The following is a 22,363-nucleotide window of genomic DNA, read 5'->3' as shown; positions in this document are numbered from 1 at the left end:
GCAACTAAGTGACACCAAACATCTCTTTGTCCTAGTTTAAGGGAAGCTTGCATCCCTCTCCCCAAAAAATAGGGCTGAGTCCAAGGCACTGCTAACCAGGGAGTATGAAGAAGAGGCAAAGACAAAGCAAGCTTATCACTTTTTAAGCAAGATGTTACATCAGTAACTCCTCTGCTCCTGTAACTCCACAAATACAGCAAAGTTTGGTCACCACTGGCACTCGGGGTGCTTTGCTGCTTCATGTAGGTGGGCAGCTCAGGGGAAGATGCTTAATGGAGCTGGCAGAAGCAGGCCTGGGGCCTTACCACAGCCTAGAGAAATACCATCCCACCGATTTTTAGACAGAGCCAAAAAAGAGAGACTGAAAGAAACAAAGAGACCCAATAATTTATTGGCAGAGCTGAAAGGGGGCATTTGAAAACCATAGGGCTGACTCTCAACTGGGAAGCTCCTCCCAGCTGCAGAGAGATTTATAATACTGGTATCCCTCAGCAAAAGGCTCCGACATTGAGGCAGAATCCCAGAGATCCTGCATGCCATGTAGAGAAAGAGAGGAAAGTGCTGCAAGATGCGGCCCCAAGGACACGCTGCTAATTGAAAGGTTGGCCTCCCGCCCCACTGCTAAAAAAAAGTTTGTGTATGACAAAAATCAGCCTCTATTGTCACCGCTGCTGGAGGGCTTCAGATGGATCCTTCCTCCAAGGAGGAGTGCAAGAGAGTGGCCCATGAGTCCTTTCAGAGGTCGGAGGGCACTGGTGGAGACCTCTCAGTGCTTTCAACACGGAGAGAGAGCTTAGTGCCAACTCTTGTTCTCACAATGTGATTTTTGTGTTTCGAAAGCTTGAATTATCCCTGGAAAACAGAGGGAAGAAAGAGGTTAAAGGTGTGCATTCCTTCAGATCACAGCACCCCCCATTCCACCCACCACGGCTACCAGTGTTGCCATCCCACAATGTCACTCAAATCAATGCTCCTTAAACCTCCTAAGCAGGTCTGCTTTCTAAGTAGAGACTTTTCACAAAAGTCAGCCTGCTGCTCCAGAACACTTGGAACATGGAAAGATCTTGGTTCATCCCCATTCATTGGGAAGAAAAAAGTGTCATCTCCTGTGAGCAAAGCATATGATAGAGTCTGGAAACCTCCCTGATAGATTCTGGTGTTTAAACAACTTACAAGATCTCTTCCTTCCCAAACATTTGTCCTCAGGAATTCTTCTTGGAGCACAAATATACCATCAGTCCAACCTCCTCTTGCCTCCGTCCTTCGTATTTAGGCTCCTTTTCTCATGCTGTCAACAAGTTTAGCTCTCTGGTCTCTCCTACCTTAAAAGAATATCTAATCTGAAAAGGATGTTTCCCTCAAGTTTAAATAGAAGAGTCTCTTCAGCAGCTTCTACTCACGTGCGTACTGCTATGTGAGTCACAGGGGCTACTGACAAAGAAAGGACTGCTGGTCTACGACCTTCATTTGTATAGTCTTGTGGCACATGGCAGCAATTGAAGATGGGGCAGGTTACAGAAATCTGTGTTAATGCTTACTGCTAGCCTGTGAGCAGCAGCAACAGGCAAAGCATATTTACACATTAATAGAAAGGTGGTGTGGTTTTTTTAAACTCAAATGGAAATAAATGAGATTGCAATTATTTTGAGAGGATAGGTTTGGCAGCTCTTCCCATAACAGGGACAGGGCAGTAAGTTGCCCAAACCAAACACCTAGGGATGTCCCAGCACATATCACACCAAATCAGCAGAGCTATGTTGAAGAGCAAAGGCAGCAGCCTCAGAAGCAAGGTGCTCTGCAGGACTGTAAAATCCTGCTTAAACCCTCGAGCTAGCATTGTGCGCTGTGAAGAGCTGCAAGGTAGCTGTAACATCACAGCACAGTGCATGATGGAACACCTCCAGGAGGTGGGCTGGAGAACTGGAGGAGCAGAAGCAAGTAAAAAACACTCTTTAGAGAGTTAAACAAGTTACTCTGCTATGACATGACAGCAAAAACCATGCTGGAGGCCATCTGCAGAAGACTGGGGTTCACCTTTGCACTTGTCAGCAAAGTAGGCTGTGCTGCCTTTTGGGAACATGATTCAGGATTCATTAACTGGATTCCAGTTAATCTGCAACAATGGTTTGGCTTTCTATCCCATACTGTACTTTTACCCGTGCCATCTACCTCAGGAGGACAGCACGCTTTGGTTAACTCTTTCTCAGACAGGTTTCTACATTTCCTCTCCTTTTGCCTTTATCGGGGTGCCCCAGGCCCTCTGCTCATCACTACTCTCCCTGCTCAGCATAGGTAACCCAATACAGTTGACAGCTAAAACAACTCTATGACTGTTTTCCTATACGCTTGGCACATTTACTGCCTTCTGAGACTGGTATTTCATGAAGTGAGCTGGTTTCCTCTTCTAGAAGCTCACTTGAATGTCATCTAAGAGTAAAAACACTACTAGGTGCCTGCATAACATTTTGTAACCATTGATCCTCACAAAAAGCCAAATCTGTGAGGAAAGATATTATTTTCACCCATGACTTCAGAGCAAGCTATGAGAACACTGCATGCCCAAAGCTGTGGAGGGAGGTTTTGGGATCCCCAGTGACCCCTCGGAGCTCAGCTGTGCTGGAGCAGCTACATACCACCATGGGGCGGGACCTGGGAAATGTAACACTTCTTTCCAGCAGGTTCCTCTGCTCTGGCACTCCGCAATGCGGCAATCCCACTTGGCTACCACCAAACGCAACTCCCATCACCAGGTCTCCTGCTAGCCCTTTTTAAGGAAAGGACCTGCCATCAGGGAAACAGGCACTGGAGGGGAAAAACAATCTGAGCTGTGAGGCTCACAACAGCCCTGAGCTCACCTTGGCTATTTTCTCTGCACATGGTCAGTTGCCACTACCAGTAGTAGCAGGTGGTTTCATCTCATTAGCCACAACATTATTATTCCTAAATACAGTAGCTACTGTGTGTCCTTCCTGAACAAGCTTTTATTGACAGACTAATTTATTCTGCTCCAGCCCACTGTCAAGAGCAAAGGCACATATGCCAAGCTCCAGGTGCCTCTCTCAGCGTCCATCACACAGATGTGCTTAGCATTCATTTACCACTCCATATCTGCTTACAGTCAACCCTAGGCAACAGACCCAAGCTGAAGACATACCTCTCAGCCTCCTGGGACCAGGTCTGGGATATAAACGCCTTGCACAGAGGAAGGACGCATTAGCAAACTAGCACACAGCATCACAACAGAAAATGCTGTGTGAATGGAGACCACAGTGAATGTCAGTGTCTTTGGTCAAAAAAAATTAAATTATTTTGACCTTTGGGAAAGAGCCAATAGCAGAATGGGCCCACCACCACGCCTATAAGGCAAAAGAACATGCCAGCCCATGTTGGCAAGGGTTGGAAGCTGAGAGGTATGCCATGAAGTCACATAGGAAGAAAGATGAGGCCCTACCCTGGGTGTGACAGAGGGAGGGGGAGCGTTCGATCAGCGGCCACTGCTGTTCACCAGGCCATGAAACTCCTCCCAGGCCCTGGCAAGCCAGAGGGAAAAAAAAAAATGAAACAAAAAACAAAAAAACAGCACTTCAGATCAAAGGCTTCTTAACTTTTAACGAGAGCAGAAACATTCAATGGCGTTTGAAAGGCACTTGTCTTCAGAGAGCAAGGCAATATTCTCTGATAGCCCTAGTGGATAGAAGCATCCTTAAAACCCAGCCAAACATCTGACAGCGCGAGGCAGCTTTAACGTTCTGCACAGACATGAAGCGTTCCCACTGGCTGCTGGTGATATAGCTACATTAATACCCAGAGACAGGTATGACCTTCCCAGTCACAAATGGAATATCCATTTCCTATTGCTAATAAAATAGCCGATGTTACGTCTTTCTGGAGGATTATCACGTTCCTTGGCTGGTTAAACTCAGCCAGTTACTGGCCTCATGCTTCACCACATACCTGTCTATGTAGTAATCCCCCCAAAAGGGGCTTCTTTTAATGCCACACAGCTTAGTTATTACCAAATTCTTCAATCAGGCAGCAGAATCCAATTGTTATTAGAAAGTCTCATTTCCTATTGTAAACCTGCATTGTTAATGACAACCCAGTAAAAACATTACAGCTATTTGAAATGAAAATGTTTTCAGATAAGTTAGAAGGACAGGCCTAACACTGCATTCCCTGGTGGAGAATGTTACTGACGGACGAAGCTAGCAGACTGAAAAATTGCTGTCTGTTTTACGAAGGCAGCATACTGAAAGCCCTCTCAGGGAAAAGATGCTGAGGTTAATGCGAGCATGACTATTATCTTCTGGGATCAGAGACATCAAAGAATCTCATAGTTGTCCATGCCCAGCAAAACAGTGCTGGTGCCTACAGCACATGCCAAGCCATTTACTGAACCCAGAGAGTCCCATGGAGCTGGAGGGACCTTAAAGGGAACCCAGGTCAGTCATAAAACCAGACCACACTGCAGATTTTGTTGCTGGTACTCAGCAGCTACCTCACATCTTGTTTTCTGCATTGCCTGTATTAGTCAGCATCTGTGCCAAAACCAGACCACCAGCCTGGCTCTTACCTGAGCCTCACAGAGTCAAGCTCCCAATCAGCATTTGCAAAAGCAGCTCAGGTGTCATATGCTCTTTCCCAGCAGAGTCATAGCCCAAACAAACACAGAGTATACTGGCAGAGTGCCCATCACATGCACTCTGCAAGACTGTACACCACATACAGGCAGTCTTGCTGGGAACCCAACAAAGAGGGCACAAGCAAGAAGCTTGTCACTGTGGTGTACAACTTGGAACTTGTGACACTGCCTTCCCAGACCGAAGAACAGCAAATCCCTCTTTTTAAAGTGCTGAAGGTGAAATCCTAAAGATCACTGACTTCAGCATCACCAGTACAGACCTGCTGAGTGGCAAAACACTCCAGTTCTTCCCAGTTCAAAACTGCTTTGACAAAACTTCCAAGAAGCAACTAAACCTCCGTAGGAACCCAAGGCACAGGCTCCTGTGAACTACCAAGGTGATGAGCTGGTCTAAGAGAGTCCTTATCTATGGCTGGCTAGGTTTTCTCCTCAGTCTCCCTCCATCCATGGTAGCTCAAAATCCTCCTGATCTTGACTAGGATGGACAAGGGAGTAACAGTCATCCATGGGAGTCCCAAAGCTACATGGTATGTCTAGCTGACCCTCAGACATGAGCCTGAAGGCAAAGGAAATGTGAGGGAGAAAGTCAGAAAAGGGTGCTGCAGATGCGACAGGACAGCACACAGGACACAGCTGTGATGCATTAGTACACCAGGTCAGATCTGCAATTCAGCCTGAAGTACAGCAGTATGCTGCCTAGAGGAAAGAAACCCACAGGTGGCTCATTCTAAGCAAGGCAGCAGCACAGAAGCCCCTAAATGGGAACTTTTCCCCCAAGTCTCCCCAGACACAGCACCCTTCAAGGCCACAAGGCCAAGAAGTCTTCCAGAAAAAGGAAAACTGCCCGTGTCACCCAGTCAGCACATGGTACTAGACACTGTGGGTACAACTGCCTCCCTCCAGAAGAAAGTTAGGGGGAAGAGAAACTCTGGATCTGAAGCCCTCTTAGCTGCTGAATACAGATTGGAAAGCTATGCACATCTCCAGCCTTGTCAAAAAGTCTCTACCTTCATGTCTTCCCTCCAACCTCCCATGCCTTATATTGCTACCACGTTTCCATCACCCATAACCACATCTTCTCTCCTTCCTCTCCCACAGTTCTCCCCAAACTTGTAACTTTTGTTCTCTACAGAAGGGATACAAGGGCAGATTATTTGTCAACATAATCGATAATTTATTACCCCTTTCAAACCAAGGAGTTCCCTGTTCCAACATCCCAATAACATCATGCACATAGTCCTTCAGCTGCCAAGTCCTCCTCAGACAGAGAGAAAAAGCTCCTCCAGCCAAGAATTTTTAAGCCAAGACCCTCATATATATTATAGTACTAATGACTCCAACTATCTGCTGACTTGACTGAAAAAATCCACCAGGATGTGTCTGCCCTAATGTACCTAAACTATGCTAGTGGAGCAAACTGCTCTCCATTTCGTACCGAACAAGGCTGCCAGTTAATTTTGTCTGGCAGAATCTTTACGATCTGTGACGTGCCAAAGGCACAGTGCCAGAGAGTCTAAGAGGTTATTTTTATGTATAGACATTTTTAGTACCTTATTGCTATACTGTCTGCGCAGCGATCAGATACTCACTGAATTGATCCCCAACACTTAGGTTATTCCCATTGAACAGATGGGAAATGGAAACATTAGCAGGCAAAATAAAGCCACTCAGAGCTGTTCTTCCACACTCATTCCTGACCCACAACTGTTGAAACTTCCCATCTTCTCCCCCACTGTCCAGGGTCAGGACCCAGGCAGGGCTCCCTTTACCTCCATCAAATAAGTTGGGGGAAAAAAAATGCAAATAGGAGCTACTATCAGAGACTCCAGCAAAAAGAGGAAGAGCCACCATGGCTGCCTCAAGGGACTTTCCAAATGACCACTGTGCAAGCAGCACTAGCTGTTTCCTCTAACCACCCTCAATCTTTTAAGTCCTAGCAGTTCCCCTTCAGTATTTCCCCGTGCAGCCCTGCCTCCTTACCATCTCCTTCCCCAGCTAAAAAAGGAGACAGCCCATAGTGCATACTATCATCACAACAGTCCCCAAGGTCTGTCCCTTCTGCCAGCCTGCATGCAATCTCCCAGCACACTGACCACTCACTACACTCTGCAGGTATTGTGTCTAGAGCAGCACAGCCTCTTTCTGGCTGCTCCCCATGTTCTATGAGAGTGTTTGGGATTTGTTCAAAGCCAGTCAAGAACTTCGTGACAGGCCTGAAAACTAACAGCTTTAAAAAATCTAGGATATTCTTTCAGTCTGAAATAATTTTTTCACATATCTGGCAGTATCTGTAGCAAAGGCAAATAGGGGAGCCATCATGACTTTGAAATGAACACATCTGCACCGACCTCCTTGAAAAGAAACATGAAATAAATGCATTATAGTCACTTCTTTGGTAAGAGACAGGCCACCAAGATAAGGAAGCCTTTTACAAAGTCACAGACACTTCTGAATAAAGCATACTACGGTGATGGAGAACAAATCAATGAATCCATCATTTCAAAGCCCAGGTCTATGGAAGTGCTCTTAGACTTGCAGCACCTGGAAATATTACCGGAATTGGAGAATGGAGTGATAAATGAATTAAGCCAGTATTGCAGAAACTCAGGAGAAGAGGACAGATACCAGATCTGGAACATCACCACTCTCTTCTAGCTTTTATTCCTGCTCTCAGACTTGAAGGAATGAGGGTGAAAAAACGCAGGTCTCTAGAACTGGCAAGACCCAAAGCAACCTGCCTTCCACTGACAGGTATCAGTGTGTATGGGTCCCATTTGCAAACCATCTAACTTTAGACAAAGCTAACTCTGCCCGCACCATTTAAGATACAGTCAAAGACAAAGATGACACAACTAGGGCAGCAAGCAAATGGAAACCAGCATTATAAAAATGTAACAGAGTTAAAGAATTAGTTAACTCTGATGTAACAACAAGGGAGACTTCTCATAAGCACCCCACCACCAGCTTACCAGTCTCACAAACACTGATCTTCTTGCTCAACACCTGCCACTTCCATGGGGATTTCACTTCCTCATTCCTCACTTTTTTTGCCATTCTTCACTTTTTTGTCCTGAGAACCTTGCCCCTGCAGTCTTCTTACAGGGCATACCCTTAATCCCTCCATAGGATATCTGCTTGTTTTCTAGCTAACATACAGTCTGAGGCTATTTCCTCCAACTGCCTGCAGTGAAATGAATCCAGTGCCAGCCCTATTAAGATCAACTATTCTTCTCGTTTACTCGAGCCGTCCCATTAGTTATCAGTGGTGACTTTGAAAGGAAAGGATAGTTTTATACCCTGCTCAGCTCTCACTGCAGCAGACACTCAAAATAACTGAAGCTTTGTTTTCAGAAAAAGCAGCCTTGCTTTAGAGCTGACAGGACGATCCATAAAGTCACACAGCAACCAAAATATTTCCAGACCAGCCTGCTCAGTGGCAGCCTGCTGCATGGCCACAGGTCTCTCCTGGCATATGAAGCAAAGTTGTTGAATTTGCCTGGGATTCCTGGATAGTACTGCAGGTGAGAGCTCTCAACACAGGAGATGGTCACTGACCACACAGTTATCAGTGCGGAAAAGAAAGGCTGATAACCCCAGACAGGGCAAAGGTGTATGCAAGACAGCCAAGCAGCACTTAACGCTGCAATGTTCAAAAATCAAACTTTACAGTGATCACTTCCCCTCCACCCCTCTTGCAATTGCAGTTCACTCACTACAGATACCTGAGTATTTTCAGTGGCTTCACTGAGACATGACCAGGCTGTGGCCAGCAATATTCTGCTTTCAGAAAAAGCACAGTGCATCTCCTAAGGCAGCAAAAGTAAGAGGTATTTTTTTTTTTCTTAATTCCAAACCACAGGGAGTGTCACTGTCCATAACCCACTGTCACTGCTGGACCATGCCACCTCCAAGGTTAACAACACCGATGAACAGAACCTATTAAGTGGTTCACTACATCTGAGTGCACCTCTCAGTCCACCTCCACGGGAACAAAGAGAAGCGATTTCTTTCCGGGTACTGAAACAATGTAGCCCACAAAATGTCACATATGTTCTTTTCGGGTGCTCAGCACTGTAATGTCTAAGGTACTATAAATCCCCTGGAATTAAGCAGAGTCCAAGAGATTGTTCTAGCTCTTCTAGCAAGATAGGAAATTAATACAGACTAGGCTGACCCTTCCACTGACTGGGATTTAGGCAGCTTGTCAATATCACAAGCAAGAGAAAGGACAAACACAGGAAAACTGCAATGAAAGATCTGCTTATCTGGCTAAATGTACAAGCCCCACCACTGAGAGCAGAAAGGACAGAATGCAGAATAGCTCCTTGGAATAGCTGTGAAGCAACAGATACTTTTCAAATGCAGCTTGGCAGCACCACTGCTTTCTGAAACAAAGGGGGCTGCAGCCTCACTGACAACTCATGAAAAATGGTGTCTAAAAATGGTGTCTAAAAATGAGTTAATATGAAATGCATCATCACAAAAGGAATATATAAAACGTGAAACACAGGGCTCAGGTTCCACAGTGAGGGGCATGCTAGCAATTTCTACAGAAGCATTCATTTACAGTGTGTCAAAAGCTAATCCAGGTCAATTCGCTACCTAAAAGTCAAGGTTTTGAGAAACGCCTGTTCTTTTCTTGCTAAGCATGCTCCCTTCCCTGAAGCACAATCAATGCCAATCAAACCCTGCACATGAGCAGAGCTCTAGTGGAGAGATGCAGCCCATACAAATGAAAAATGCCACGAGCCCCCCTAGAAAGGCAGCCCTGACAAAGCCTACAGCACAGCTCTTCCATTAGAGCCTTTCATAAAACACAGCCAGAGTGTGAATATAGAGTGCTGGCTAGAAAGCCCTCCCGAGTCATAAATCACATGGTACATGCGCAGCATAAGTGGAGTTTATTCATGACGGACAGTATTTCAACAGGGCTTGATAGATGGGTGAGGAAAAGCAGCCAGACTTTATGGACGATAGAACTAGTTACACAAGAGATTCTTCATTAGTGAGAGAACCTTAATGATATGAAGCATAGCCAAGCAGAGTCAGACTGAAAGCTGGGGCTGTCCTGCTCTTCTCTGTCAACAAAGCAGGCACCGTCACCTCTGCAGCTGCTGCCGCTTGCTGCCTGCTGGTACCAGGCGAGAAAGGCACAAGTTGGTCCACGCATCACTACACAGAAACTCCACTGACAAGCAGTTCTGCTCTAAATTTACACCACTGCCATTAGAAGGAGATGTTGGACAGCACTGCAATCAGACTGCTGGAGCTCAAGCGAGGCAATGGAAAAAAAGAGCTCTTGTGATCCCCTACATGGCGGAAGGTTAATTACTTAGATCTACCTCACTAGGACACCATCAAAACAACTCCTGACTATCCCTCCTACCCACAGAAGAATAAGTGGGAGAAAAGCCAGTCCACCCCTATTTAAGAATTGCTCCCAGCTGTAATCTGAGCTACTAAATTTGATTCCCCAAACACCTGTTATTCTTGGACAAGCTCATTTTGCACCATACGTCAGCAGCACAAAATGCAACTTTGATGCTATGCAGGAAGAGGGCAGCCAGCATGGCATGTTACACTGTTGTAGGGAAATAAGACCATAATATTGGATGTACCATCACTCAAGGACTGACACCTGCAAGAGCAAGAACAGTTACAAACATTGCTATAGCAGCATCTTCTGTGCTAGGAAGTGCTGGTGACCACAGCTTATATGGAAAAGATCACATCATTTCCATTCTAAACTTGCTACCTGAACTACCACTACAGCTTAGGGACAGTTAGCTCAGTACACAGCTTTCCCTACAGAGACTGAGAGAAGTCAAACACCTCCCTCCTCCCACCACAAAGCCGCATCACCATGGTCTGCAGTCTGCTACTGCTGAACAGGAGTAAAATATCCTGTTATGTGTCCACATGAGCACTTTGCTATCTCATAACATGGACAGAGAGTCGATAGTGCCCTCTCCTGGCAAAAAGTGCATGAGAAGTGTTACTGGCAAATTCACGAATATGAGATTTCAACAAGAGAAGTGGGAACTTTCAGAAACCAAAGCTGCCTAGAAAAAATTTAGTTTAATACTAATAATTTCTCCTTCCCTTCTCTTTCCCACGCACACAGGAGGGAGGGCAACATGGAACACTAGACGCCTACAGGCAGTTTAAATGAGACCTTTGTACTATTGCTAGTGACCCACACTCAAACTTGGTCACAACTGGAAGCTAGCTGTCTGCTAAAAACAGGATTGATCTCACCAAACTGTTCGACAGCACACTGATGACAGGGTGATTGCGTGGAAAGGACAAGCTAGTATAACGAAAGGAAGTCATGAAAGGTACTTACACCCTGATTACGGGCTAGATTAGAAAGCTCGCTGCTCTATCAATGTCTTACTAATTTGTTTCACTTCTTTTTCCAGGTACACCTTTTCAAGTGTTAATTTAACCAATATGACCTAATCAGTGTATTGGTTTATAATATGCTTAAGAAAAAAAATAATTACATTATTGACCTCTAATACCTATATATACAATTTTTCGTCACTTTGTGGGAAATAAAAGTCACCCTGAATGGCCTGGTATGGTAAGCTATAATAGGTTTATTTAAATATACAGCTGTCCTCTCTGTGTACCATGATCTTCTAGTCTTGTTAAAGAGCCTCTGTCACCAGGGCCTGGAAGACTTAATATATGACGTTTATTATGATTAGAAATCATTTGTACAGCACTGTAAATTCACACAGCACTTTCCCAAGACCATTTATAAGTCTAATGGCCCTATAAATCCCTGTTAGCTTCCGCACTTTATTCCCCAGAATCTCTATTTATTCAAATGATCTCGGCCCCCCCACTGCAATCTTGTCTTTGAATACATCAAGCCACAGTCCCACACTGGGCTGCCCATCTCCCAAGTGACAGGCTGGGTGGATTGCTAAAAAAGCCCTGGACTATATATACTTCAAAAAAATAAGGTTTTACTATTACAACCAAATGTCCCTAAAAACAGCACAATAATGACAGATATTCGGCTTTCAAAGCACACTGGCAACAAATGCTGCTGTTTGTATTACTGTTCGCAGTGAACAGCCGTAACGCACATGAGCACTTCTTTCAATTCTTGTGATCTGCATTAAATTGCTCAAGCACGCATGCAACCAGCAGCAGGCCCTCCCCCTGCCACCACACGTACTTGATGCTATCGGTGTGTGTTTTATATTCCATGATGGTGTTGGGAGGTAGGTTGAGCACTCTTCGTAATGTATCGCGTATCCGGGCTGTTGTGGCCTGGTCGCTGGCTGTCTTGTTCCATATCGAGATAATATCCTCCTACAGAACAGCATGTGAGGGGTAAGCAGATGGTACTTTTTGTAGCCCTGCTCAATGGAAGTACATGCTAATTCTCAGAAGCACTTACCTGGAATCGGACAGAGACAACTGCCCCACAGATTTCTTCCCCCACCATAAACTGTTCTCCCAACATTGCCAGAATGAGATTCTCCCAGCATCGTGACGCTAAGCCCTTTCGCAGACGGATAATCCATTTACCGCCATTTTTGTTGGCATCATCCTACGAAGAGGGGCAAGAAATCGATTTGTTTTCTGCTAGCTATTTTTCTGCTTCCCACAAGACAGCAGAGCCACAGACAGGAGCAGATATTGATTGGGTGGGGCAAGGGAGAGAATGGAGGTATTTTTAAGCAAAAGCATTTTGCTTCTCCCCCATACAAGCAGAGACAGAGGTATACCACTTTGAATACAAAGTATTTGAAACAATGACTCTCAGCGTTCCAGACGAAGTCTATGCGCTGAAGACTTGAGCTCTAGTGTTTTGATCCCACTAGCAATCACTAACAGCAGCCTACCAATCTGCACACAGAACCAGAGGCAGGGACCCTAAAACTATTCCTAAACCTGAGACTGATTCCCCCTTTGTTTTATCCCCTGTATATGCAGTTCTGCTTGTAAAACAGGAAAAAGCCCTCATCACAGACCATGGAAGGCAGGGAAAGAGTTTGCAAAGTGATATTTAAAAGCAAGCAAAAAGTTGATAAACATTTTCCTTCCACATTTCCAGGAATGGGCTCACAAGTTGTGTTAACACAGAAAGGGCCAGTCCGGTCTCTGGGAACCACTGACATTATCACACATCATACAGCTGAATGTTTGTTCCAGCCTGCGGTGACCGAGGGAAATAACCAAAAATGAGGGGAGAGAGTAAAGAAAAAATTTATGCTAAGCACCCAGTCTGCCACCTCAGTATTGTGAATCCATATGTTGCACCTGAAAAAGAGCTGAAAACTGCTACAGACTCCCCTTCATAGAATGCACACCTATGTGAAACAGCAGCTCCTCCTCTGTGCAGAACACTGTGGCATTCTCTTATACAATAACACCGGGAAATCTTACAAGGTCAGAGGGGAACAAATTCTATCCAAAGCCGAACAGAGAGAGGTATGAACAAGTCAAAGAGATGGCAGTTAGGAAGGGAAAGGGAGGATAGGTCTAGGACAGAAACAGAGATAACTCAGGAGACTGCACAACACAGGACATCCCTGGCCAAATCACCAGCAATGCCCTCTGCCAAGCTGGGACACACCTTGAAGATGCTAGGCAAGGCAGCCCTTCTTAATGAAACAAAGAACTTTATTTTAGCCTTAAAGCTTGTCTAGGGGTCAGATAAAACTAAACATTCGTGTGCTCTCAGAGGCACCAAATGCTAACGAAGCAATCCTGAGCAAATAGGGAAGTGCCAGCACAACAGCTGCATTCACCAGACTCCTAGTTTTCGGGTATGTGCTAAAGCCTGTACTGAAAGGGGAAGGCATCAGCCGGACAAACCTCAAAGAGTGACAGCAGCCACATGCACAGTGAAGAATCCAAATCAACACAAGTTCTAGGAATGTGGCATACTCCCACAAGATGCAAACTACTTTCCAATTAAGTGTTCTTGTTTTCCAACTTGTGAACATCACACTCTAAGAATTAAGCCATCTAGGCTTCAGCCTTTAAGCAGGGAGTTGGGTTTAATTCCTCAAACTTTCCACAATGACTAATGGGAATCAGAAGAGAAAATGATATTGCTCAAAATATTTCAAAGGTGGTTTAAGCAGGTTCAAGGCTAGAAAGAGAGCAGTGATTGGGAGGCAGATGCTGTATTGTGTGTTTTATGGTTATTGTTAGTTTTCTTTCAGGTTAAACAAGCTTCGGTTCAGTCAAGCATTTGATTTCCCCTTACCAGAATAATAATGATCTGCAGCCCAGTAAATCACCAGGGAACATTATGCTTAGTGCTCCTGACTTTACCCAGAAAATGCACAGATGGATCCAGAAAAAGATCAGAGCTACATACATGCATATATGTGCCTACAAGAATGACAGTAAGTAAGGATTAGTTTGGAAGAGAAAGGAGCATAAACAAAGCTCTACAAAGCAAGCATCAAAGGGAAGGCCAGAAGCAAGATTCCAGGTCCTTTTCTATAAATACAAGAAGGGAGTGGGGCCATAAGTAAAAAAACCCCAAAGAATCTCTCCACTCCTGTCTTAAAATGGCTACAGGGAAATGCTTTATAGAAATTCTGGTATCATTATCTTGTGGACTCTCTGGCTGACAAGTTATCAGAGCACCTAGCTCACTAGGAGTCTGAAGAGGGTTAAACGTTTTATATAAATTGTATTTGCAGTAACTGGCTATAAAACACCTTGCTTAAAATAATTGCCAACTAGGGTCACATATAAATTTCTCAGGACCAAGCAGCATAATTAGGTACTTCAGAGCAACACATAAAATCCTCATATTGCGAATGGTGTTGGTCACTGCTGGAAGCAGGCCAGGAACTGGAAGAATGATTTGCTAGGCAAAGATTTTTTTTTTCTTTTTTTAACAGATTTGGGTATGAATGAACAGAAGCAAAGTGTCATGGAACAGAAAAAAAAAGCAAATGAAGGGCTAAGTCTTCTTTCCATCTCCAGCTCTACGTACAGCTGTAGGCTTTTAACCATATGCACCTCTTCCTTTCTTGTCTGAAAAAGGAGGGTTGGTTTCTTATAGGCTTTGTTGAATTCCTCTTACAGAGGTCCAGCCCTCCTAGAGGAAAGCCCCACACTGCTGTCACTGGACAAAGCTATAATAAGGGGCAAGTGTCTATATTAGGAGGCACAGAGCTTAGCTGGGGTCTCCCGTTCATTGGGCTCCAGGCAACACCACCCAGAGATCCTCTGGACCCACAGGCAAAGGCAGTTCTGCAACCTTTAGGGGAGTGCAGCTAGCAACTCCCTGCATCTTCCCTCTCCTCTGCCAGCAGGCCACAGTACTGCTAGGTTACGTGGGACAGAGTTCTGAGGACAAGTTTACAGGAAACCCAGAAGAAAGGACTGCACCCAAAAGCCTGGAGTGCCATTTAATGACAAGAGTCCCTTCACTGTAGAAGGTTCCCTCCAGATCCAGAATACTCTGGGAAAATATCAAGGCAGAAATGAGAGCTCAAACTCACCTCCCACATGGGTTTGATCCCCTCTTTGAAAAGATGGAAGTCACTATGGCCTGTCAGGTCCCCAGGACGTACCATGTGACTGTAAAACCGCCAGAACTGCTCCACCTGCAATGACACAAACCACACAATAAGGCTGCTCAAACTGTTCACAGCCCAGATTCCTACAGAAACAGGCTTCCCTTTCTACACCAACTAGCCAGAGCCACCTTCTCCTCTTCTGTTCTACTTTCTTGTCACAAGGGTCTTGATTAGGATACCCAGAAGACAGTGGTAGGATCAGAGCTTGGGTGCTTGTTTCTGACTGGCTCTATTACCAGAAGACCACTTGAAATATTCAACAGGTGCCTCCAAAGTCACTCCGTGTTTGTCTGAAGAAAGCTGTGCTAAGATAACTGCTTCTCTGGAGAACAGTTCCAAACATATCTTGTAAATCCTACTGCCCAAACTTTCATCAGTGGATATGGGTCAAGTGCATCAGCTACAGCCAAGCCCCTCTACACATTAGCCCTGCATTAACCACTGCTCTCTGTAATTGTGGAGATTGCAGGAGCCTCCAAATGAGACATTTTTTGTTTTTAACTTTATTGTGTCCAGGTGTTAAGACAACAGACAGATTCTGGTGTTGGTTTAAGATCTTAAGGCACCATTCAGAGCTTTTATTTAACTAACTCTTATTCCTTTTACAATCTGCAATGGTGCACTTGGACCACTTCACTCTGACCAGTTCTGATTCTGGCAACCCTGGGTCTACTTCAAACAATCTAGCCAGAAGGCAAGGGAATTACCTGTTCCGGTTCTTAAAAACAACATATTTATCCTTTGAGGTTCTCTGGATAAGAAAGGATTTCAGAGAGGCTGGATCTTTAGAACAAAACAAGGCACTGGAAGAGATTATACTAATTTCCATATTTTAAGAGGACTCTACTCAGTAAGACAATAGCTATTAAGCAGATCAGCAGTGAGGCTGGAGGGGACAGACACCATCCCAAGTACTTTATCAGAGACCTTAATGACTTGGTCAGCACTTGGAATTCTGCTCCAATCTCTGACCTCTGCCGTCCAAGCAGGAATTTGCTTTTATAGCCAATAAAATTATGAACCAAGACTGAGGTGGGGTCAGAAGCAATCTATTTTTGTCAAACACATCCAAATGCAGAGTGGAAATTACATTCTTACACCAAGTGAATATGCCCTCTAGTGGTTAGCATTTAAAAGCTTTTAGAGCTTTCTACTGAAAAGCAAAGAATAAATCTGAACCCAGATTAAGGTGCAGACAATTCTTCTCTGAAGCTTGTTCCTCCTCCTTAAACAGAATTTGGAACCAAACATATTATCATATCTGCTGGCCAGTCTCCCTCCATTCTAACTGAACTCTAGCACTTCCAACCTACAACAGCTCCCATAAATTCTTTGCAGCAAAGAGCAGACAACAGAATGTGCGAAGTTTTTCCTCTAAGGAGCTAAAAATCAATGTTAAGTCTACACTGATTTAACAGACTGAAAAGTTATTACCAGATCATCAAGCGGTAGCCATGTTTTTCATTCACTGAACTAAAAGTACTTGCTCACACAGGGGAACAGGAGCAGTAACTACCCACGATGACAGGCTTAGAGCTATTCTTCCCGTTCTTACATTGTGTGGATGCAATAACACAACCCAGCTTCTTGGACAGGCATATTTTTGCAGCCTCCAGAAGCGATAAAGGGATATTTTTACAAATTCTCACATTACAAAAAATAGAAATTTACTGGTGGGCAAAATTAACATTTGCAAGGCACCCTGGAAAATCTGGATAAATACTAGATTTAAAAAAAAAAAAAAACAAAACACAAAAACCAAACACCACCCCCCCCCCCAAATAAAACCAAAAACAACAAAACAAAGCAGCCAACAGAATTCCTAGCCTTGAGAATGGTATCTTACGTGTTGCCTCCACAATGGAGACGTGTTTTGCTTACGTATCTTGGGATTTTAATGACGGTTTTACACTGCCAGTACCACGCAACAACCCAACACTGCCTTTCCAGGACACGCTCAATTTATTCCAGGAATAAACAACCACAAAGAGTGGAAGGAGAAAGGAAGAGCAGTTTGCCTTTTAATGAACTTCACTGCAACACCAAACTGCACCTCAGTCATCACTTCCAGACAGACAATGGGCCACCAGCTGCTTGTATATACAGCACACCAGATGCTTGTTCCAAACAGTCTTTGTGGTGGAAATACGGGCGGGGGGAAGTGTAGAGGGAAGACTGTACAGCCTTTGCTTCACACCTACATTGCATCCAGAAAAGCTGATCCTTTCTTCTCTTGCTTACCTGTCAAGTTCTGCTCCAGCTAGCAGATTTAAGCTACATGGGAGTTCTTTTCATTTTCTATTATTAAGTCAGCTATCACCATTACTGCAGGCACAGATGTCTAGCACAGGGCAGAGGAGAACTGCTAAAGACATGTCACCTGCTGTAGGTAATTCAAAAAATCATATGTAAGTCATGGCAAATCACTCACTCTACTCTGTTCCTGACAACAAGAGCACAGCCTGCATGTCCATGCACCTAGCACACAGGGAGTAAGCCAGTCACAATGACCACACATGCCCAAGTGACACAAGGACAACAGGGATATACTCACGGAGGCAAAGGTGCCAATCTGTTTGATGTTCTGTTCATAACTCTGCGAGCTGGTAGGCCTCCCGGGTGTTCGTCTGGAGTACCAGAAGGTGTAATTATACTGCAAGGGGTGCTCAGCTGGCCCTGGGACAACAGCCTGCAGAACAGAAAAGCTTGCTTACCCCTTATATGCTCCTCTAAAAGGAGAATGGGAAAAATTACATTCACAGCATCAGAAGTCCACATGTTCCTGCTCTCGCAGACTATAAAACAAACAGACGATCCTCATTTTTACAGAAAAATACTATCTCTGTGTATTGTCTGAAATGGACCATTAGGCTAACAGCAGCTGACTATTTCAAAGGATATTAGAAATTTGTAGTGCAGGGATGGCTAAGGAAATAGTAACTCAAGCTCAGAAGAGCATCACAAAAAAAGCAACCCTTGTAATTATTAGAAGCAGTATTACTAAATTTTCCTTTAGTCCTTAACTGTGCCTGTCTCAAATGAAAAAAGACAAACTAAAAAAGGCAATGCAAGAGTTTTAACTTTTTCCAATTAAGAAAAAAAAAAAAGATACTCTCCTTCCCTGGGAAGAACAAAACTCATTTATACTAAACCATGATTCAAAAGCAATTATAACTCTTTGGTGACACCAACTCCCTTAAGCAACCAACACCCTAACACTCTGGGAGGATTAGTCTTAGAACTCGTTATGTCAGCTTTGGCAGAACCCATCACTAGCAGTGGGCAGTGATCATTTTTCAATTTCCAAAACACCCATTTCTGATTAAAAAGACTTCTAATGAGCATAAAAGAGGCTAACGAGAACTCACTACCCAAAAGTCAAAATTGACAGGGAAAAAAAAACAACCAACCAAAAAGCCCTTAACTTGTATCATTTGACATTGTTACAGGAGTTACTAGGGTTTAAATCTCTACCCTTCTCTTGTCTATGTTAAGTTTATAAGGATTACATTACTTTAGACAGAATAATTTTCTTAAGCACAAGATTAAAAAAACATGAAAACAGGATGGATATAAGCCTTCTTAACTAGGCTACACTACACATACAGAGACCCATCTTAAGAGTTATTTCAACAGTGGCACAAACACAGCCTGGTAAACCAAATGCAAGCCACTACTCCCTCATCAATCAGTCCTTCCTCCACACCCTCTTCCAAAAAATTTTTTGGGGAAAATAAAGCTTTATTTCTCATATTTATTCAAAAGCCTGGCAGATCACTAGCTGCGTTTGTGAAGGGAGTATTCAAGCCTCAGATTATATACCTCCAAAAGCTACATCAAATTATTCAAACGCTAACATAGCCCCTCTGTCTTCATTACAAAAGTAACAGCACGTTGAGCGACCACAGCCCACCAAGACATATGTTGCTTATCCCTGAACCGAGAACTGACTCTCTAGCACTCCCACATCATGCCTTAGCGATGGAATGCAGATGCCAGCACCATACCTTCCTCTTGGTAGTAGTCTGTGGTTTCTCTCGATCATTCTTTTCCTTCTCACTGTCTTTCTGTGTGTTATTCTCCTCATTTTGGTCATGGTCTCCGCTATCATCATCTTTCAATCTGATAAAGAGAAAGATTAAAGAAAGCAAGTCTTACATTGCACAGCTGAGAAAGTTCATACCAAACCCCAGTAGTCTCTGCTTCTAAGCTCCTCCGTGGTACAAGGGCCATCAGCATTTGAAAATCTACACTTGGCAACCCACACAGTAAAAACTACTACTACTTTGCATGCCCAGAGCCTATCACAGGCATCTTAAGCACACACTTTTAAGCAGAAGCGAGCAACAAAACACGTTTTTAGAAGAAACTAAACCAGTTTGTACTAGATATTGATCTGCCACTGAACATCCCAGCGACTTGTTAGGGTCCCTAACTACTCAGCTGGTGAACACGAAGACCTGTCACTGTAACTTTGCTGACTCTCTCCCACCCAGCTCCCCATGCCCCTAAGCATAGCAGAGACAGCCCCTCAGGCGAGCAGACACCACGCCAGCGCCCCGCACCCCAGAGGTTTCTCCACCCCCCCCATTCCCTCCGAAGCGCCAGAAAAGATGAGCGAGAAGCGGGGCCATAAGGCGGCCCGCCACTCCCCGGCCGGCCGGCCCGCCCCACGGCGGTGCACGGTGAGGGATGCCCCGCCACGAGCAGAGGGTTGTGCCGCCGGACCACCGCCCCCCACCCCTCGGGCCCGCACCCCCTCAGGGTCAGGCAGCAGCACCCGAGCAGGGCCGGGCCCGGGGGGGGAGGAACGGGGCTGTGCGCGGCCCCGTGACTCATCGCCTCTCGCCCGCCCGGCGCCGAGGCGGCGGCGGCGGGGAACCGCCGGCAGGGAGCGGGGCCGCGCAGCCCCCCGCAGCGGCGGGGGGGGGGGGGGTCGGGGAGGGCCGCGCCGCCGACTCACGCGTCGAATTTGTTGTTCATCGTCGCTCGCTGCCGCCACCTCCGTCCACCTCAGCGACTTCCGCTCCGCCGAGTCCGCTCTCCAAAGCCTTCCGCCGCTTCCGGCGGCGCGGCCAGAGCCACCCGGCGCTTCCCCTCCGGCGCCATAAGCACGGCGCACGAGGGAAGGAACGGAGGGAAGGGGAAAAAGAACGCCCCCGGTTGCCATTTGAGTGAGGACGCTGTCGGGACCACCACTGCGGGGCAGCCGCCATCTTGAGTGTGGCGTGCGGACAGAGCCACCACGTTGGGTGTGGCGTGAGGCGGGAAACCGCCGTGAGGTGAGGCGAGGCGTGGGGTCGAGCTGTCGCCTCGCACGACGTGGGCGCGACACAGAGAGGGACAGCGGGTTCGAGCTCCTCCTAATTTTATTCATAGCGTTCATTTGTCTCTGGTAGATACAGTTTTAGGAGTCAGTCAGTCACTCTTTAAAGGGTCTGCCCAATTTACCTCCTGTGGTGACAGGCAAGACCCAGCCCCGCCACCGGCCCCATCCCTTCCTTTCCCTTCGGTGTATGGTGAGGGATGGCACAGGGCCTGTACAGGTGGGGCTGGGGGATGACCCACACACAGGCCAGTCATCAGCGTCCTTCATCCTGTGAACAGACCTGTCAAGATCTACAACTCATTGCCATGGCTGCTGACGCTATTTCTCTAACATGCCCTACCTGAGGCAGGGATAGGGTCCAGGGAAGGGGAGAGGAGAGGAAAATACACCATACCAGTGAAAAGCCTGCGCCGCCTGCAGTATTAGTAGATGATAAGAGACATTTTACAGAGGGCAGGGGAGATAGTCCCTCCTCCAGCATCTCCGCACACTTCATGAAACAATGCCCAGGTTACCCCGTGAGCACAGAATCTTCTCGTAGTATTTTGCAAACCTCTGATCAATAATTTCTGCTATCTGGCAGAATTAGTAAATGGATTTCTGACTAATGTAGTTTCTGTTTCTCCACCAAATTGAGATGTGGAGAGAGTCAGAGAAAATCATAGCCTGTATATCAGGAATATGAAAAAAAGGGTATTCAACACATGTAAGGTACTACATATTGGCTGTTACTACAGTGTCTGAGTGTATTTAACCTTGCAAAGCACAGTAATGCAATGCTGTTATTCCTATTTTACTATTTGGAAGCAAAGGCTGGATGTTTCAGCAACATCCCTGAAATCATAGAAGTATGGCAGAACAGGGAAAAGAACTCTCCCAAGTCATACGCTCCAAATCCTTACCACTGGAACTCCCATCCTGTTGTTTTATGGGCTCAAACCTGTGTTCATAATCTTAGAAGACATACAAAATTACTTAGAAACAAATACCAGCAGAAATGGTTTAAAACCCCATACATTTCCTAGTTGGTTGCCGTTACACATAAATGGGAACTTTGTGCTCTGAAGACCAGCAGTTTACGAAAATATTACAGAAAGGATGTGTTACACAAATTGCTACGGAGACCTGTTCATAGATAAACCTAATGTGCTGCTGCTTTTGCTGGCCTCTTAGTCTCCACTGATATCAATATTAGTATAAGAATTCTAATACCTTCCAGGAGCCAGTTCTTAATTAGCAAACAGGTTTGCATCCCCTGCCTTCTGAAGGAGCTTTAATCAGCCCTTGTTTTCCCACAGGACAATCTACCTTGCTATCACAACTGCATTTCATTTCATTGAGAATTTCAGACACCGGCTAGTCTTAACTTCTTTTTCTCAAGAAAATTAATTTGCAGCAAGTCTCCAAAATCACTACCTCCACTTTTTTGCTACCTAGACCTTATTATGGAAATGAATAAAGATACTTGTGGCAGGAGATGACATGTTAAGAAAGTCTTGCCCTGTGAAACAGTCACTGTAGGACAGCTGTATGCAATACTGAGGATTGCTCTTACCTGCAGAAAACAGCATAAAGGCTTCTTTGTTCACAAAGTTTCCATCCGTGTCCGGGAAATGACCAGGGTTAAATTGTCAAGGACTCTCCCACTGCTCTTGATCATACAAGACAGAAAAAATGTTGGGGAAAATTAAGGTGTCCTACTGAAAGACAAAATGAACACACAAGGATCTTTTTCACAGTGTCAAAAACTAATGACTTAAATTGCCAAGATATCAATTGCTCTCTTGAAATTGCCTGGTGCAAGTGCCAACTAATTATTAT

General features: G+C 45.2%; 1 protein-coding gene across 2 annotated transcripts; it reads right to left on the bottom strand.

Annotated features, from left to right (window-relative positions):
* Positions 1–367: 367 nt before the first annotated feature.
* EIF4E2 (eukaryotic translation initiation factor 4E family member 2) lies at positions 368–20,419 on the bottom strand. Of its 2 annotated transcripts, XM_075031547.1 has the most exons (8): positions 20,177–20,419; positions 19,221–19,335; positions 17,768–17,902; positions 15,136–15,240; positions 12,060–12,212; positions 11,835–11,971; positions 3,452–3,530; positions 368–852 (listed from the first exon to the last, which is right to left on the bottom strand). In XM_075031547.1, exons 1-7 carry the CDS (start codon positions 20,194–20,196, stop codon positions 3,485–3,487), a joined length of 711 nt encoding a protein of 236 aa, XP_074887648.1. In that variant the 5' UTR covers positions 20,197–20,419; the 3' UTR covers positions 368–852; positions 3,452–3,484. The 2 variants fall into 2 exon arrangements, with proteins under 2 accessions (XP_074887648.1, XP_074887649.1); XM_075031548.1 differs by lacking the exon at positions 3,452–3,530.
* Positions 20,420–22,363: the final 1,944 nt, after the last annotated feature.

The sequence above is a fragment of the Buteo buteo genome, chromosome 7, assembly GCF_964188355.1.
Source record: "Buteo buteo chromosome 7, bButBut1.hap1.1, whole genome shotgun sequence".
In the NCBI taxonomy this organism is placed as follows: Eukaryota; Metazoa; Chordata; class Aves; order Accipitriformes; family Accipitridae; genus Buteo; species Buteo buteo.
This window is presented reverse-complemented; position numbering and strand designations above follow the sequence as displayed.